The following is a 2,500-nucleotide window of genomic DNA, read 5'->3' as shown; positions in this document are numbered from 1 at the left end:
ACAAAAACAGTAGCAAATAAACAAAAAGAAAAAAAAAAAAAAAAAAAAAAAGAAAGATAGAAAAAAAAAAAAAACGATGAAGACGGATTTGATAAAATAGAATAAACAATTTGAAGGGAATTATTTCCAGGACGGGGATCAGGCATGAGTAAAAAGAAAGCAATAACGAAAGCCCAGTTTCCCTTGCCCGGACAACCTGGTGTTTATTTTACAAGGTCTTGAAGGAAAGGGATGAAGGAGGAGGAGAGGGAAGTGGAGGAAGAGGAGAGGAAGGGGAGAGGGAAGGGGAGAGAGAAGATGAGAGGAGGAGGAGAGTGAAGTGGAGGAAGAGGAGAGGAAGGGGAGAGGGAAGGGGAGAGAGAAGATGAGAGGAGGAGGAGAGGGAAGTGGAGGAAGAGGAGAGGAAGGGGAGAGGGAAGGGGAGAGAGAAGATGAGAGGAGGAGGAGAGGGAAGTGGAGGAAGAGGAGAGGAAGGGGAGAGGGAAGGGGAGAGAGAAGATGAGAGGAGGAGGAGAGGGAAGTGGAGGAAGAGGAGAGGAAGGGGAGAGGGAAAGGGAGAGAGAAGATAAGAGGAATGGGAGAGGAAAGGGGAGAGGGAAGATGAGATGAATGGGAAAGGAAAGGGGAGAGAGAAGATTAGAGGAAGGGGAGAGGGAAGGGGAGAGGGACGAAAAGAGGAAGGGGAGAGGGAAGATGAGAGAAAGGGGAGAGAGAAGGGGAGAGGGAAGATGAGAGGAAGGAGAGAGGAAAGATGAGAAGGAAGAGGAGAGGAAGGGTGAGGAGGAGGAATGAAGGAGAATAAGAAGAAAGGAGGAGGGAAAGATGAAGGAGAAAGGGAGGGGAGGAGGAGGAATAGGAGAGGGAAGATGAGTGAGGTGTAGGGAGGGAAGATGAGAAGGAAAAGGAAAGGGAGGAGGAGAGGAGAGGGGAGAACGAGGATTAGAAAAAAGATAAGAATGAGAAAAAAAGAGAAGAATGAGAAAAAAAATAAGAATGAGAAAAAAGAGAAAGAAGAAGGAGAATGAGAGAAAAAAAGAGGGGAGAGAGAAGACAAGAGGAAAGGAGGAGGAAGGGAAACAAGGGAATAGCATCCTAATAATACATCTCGAAGACGCACTCAACACGGCGAAAATTCCTTGCTTCAGAAACAGGAGAAGTAGATCACGTTTCTGAAGAGAACAGGCAACTCTTTCAGCTGAATTTTGACTGCGCTTTCGCTAGCTGACACGTACCTCAAAGACAGGGTTTTTTGTTTATTTTTTCTTGCTTTTCCTTCTGGTTCTTATTTGTTGCTGTCTATTTATGTGTTGTTTCCTTCGCGATGATATATATTTATGGTCAGTGTTGTCAAAAAGGATAGTGATAAATTATGATGATCATGATTAATCATTATAATGACAATGGTGATGATGATGATAATAATGATGATGACGATGATGATGATAACGATGATGATGATGTTAAAAATGAACATGATGAAAATAGTAATCTTAATGAATGCTTTATAAAATTTTGCCTCAATAATTTGTCGGCTTCAGCTTCATCAAAACACCATTATGAAATATCGAGCAATTGATCATACATGAATGTATTTAAATTCAGCATGTGTAGTGTATAGATGCAATGTATGTTCGTGATAAACATATACATATACAGTATAACAAAAACACAGACACTAACTTTTATCTCAACGCAGAGAGGGATACACATTTTATATTTTAGTCTCGGACAACACAAGGGAAAAAATACGTATTAGTAAAAAAAAAATTAATAATAATGATACATAATAAATAGATAGATAAATAAGTAAATAGATAGATAAATAAATAAATAGATAGATAAATAAATACATAGATAGATAGATAAATAAATAAAAATAAAAATCTTTACGCTTTAGTCCAGAAAATTACGTCAGAGATCCTAACCGAAGACCCACTGTTTCCTTTGCAGTTGCTGGAGCGCACAGCCGAGGGAAGCAACAACAGAATGATGGCCAACTCTGCCTACGAAAAGCGGTATCTCTTCAAGCGATCTGCAATCCCCGAAGGCAGCATCAGCAGCAACAGCAACAACAACAACAACCACCTTAGCAACGTTGCAGGAGGCGAAGTAGCGACGCCTCTCATTAACCTCCCCCAGTAATTAAAAAAAATGAAAAAAAAACAAACAAAAACAAAAAACTATCCCCCTCTCAAAAACAAAAAAACAAGAAAAAAACATAAACCCTCCACACACACACACACTAAAAAAAAACAATATCTAAGAAGACCCTCTAAATAAAATATCCTTCAAGAGAGATATATATATATATATGATAGAAACTTTCAACGACCATAAGTGTTATCTCAGCCGCGAGTGGGTCTACGGATGGCGGACACACACCTTGTAAACTCTCTGTCATGTCATGTACTATACTGTGTTCATTGTTTGTCATGATCTTTCATTTTTCGAACATAATATGTGAAAAATATATAGAATATATATCTATAATATATATATA

The 2,500-nt window shown here is 39.2% G+C and overlaps 1 protein-coding gene across 1 annotated transcript in view; it reads left to right on the top strand.

The window, feature by feature from the left end:
- The window catches only part of LOC125033528, a 47,476-nt gene extending 45,094 nt beyond the window's left edge, over positions 1-2,382 (top strand). The window contains exon 3 of the mRNA XM_047625104.1: positions 1,951-2,382. Within this exon, the coding sequence (XP_047481060.1) occupies positions 1,951-2,142 (192 nt within the window). The 3' untranslated portion in view covers positions 2,143-2,382. The remainder of the gene's footprint in view (positions 1-1,950) is intronic.
- Positions 2,383-2,500: the final 118 nt, after the last annotated feature.

This window comes from Penaeus chinensis, chromosome 16, assembly GCF_019202785.1.
Source record: "Penaeus chinensis breed Huanghai No. 1 chromosome 16, ASM1920278v2, whole genome shotgun sequence".
NCBI lineage: Eukaryota > Metazoa > Arthropoda > Malacostraca > Decapoda > Penaeidae > Penaeus > Penaeus chinensis.
Note: the sequence above shows the minus strand (reverse complement) of the source record. Positions and strands in the feature narration are given on the sequence as shown.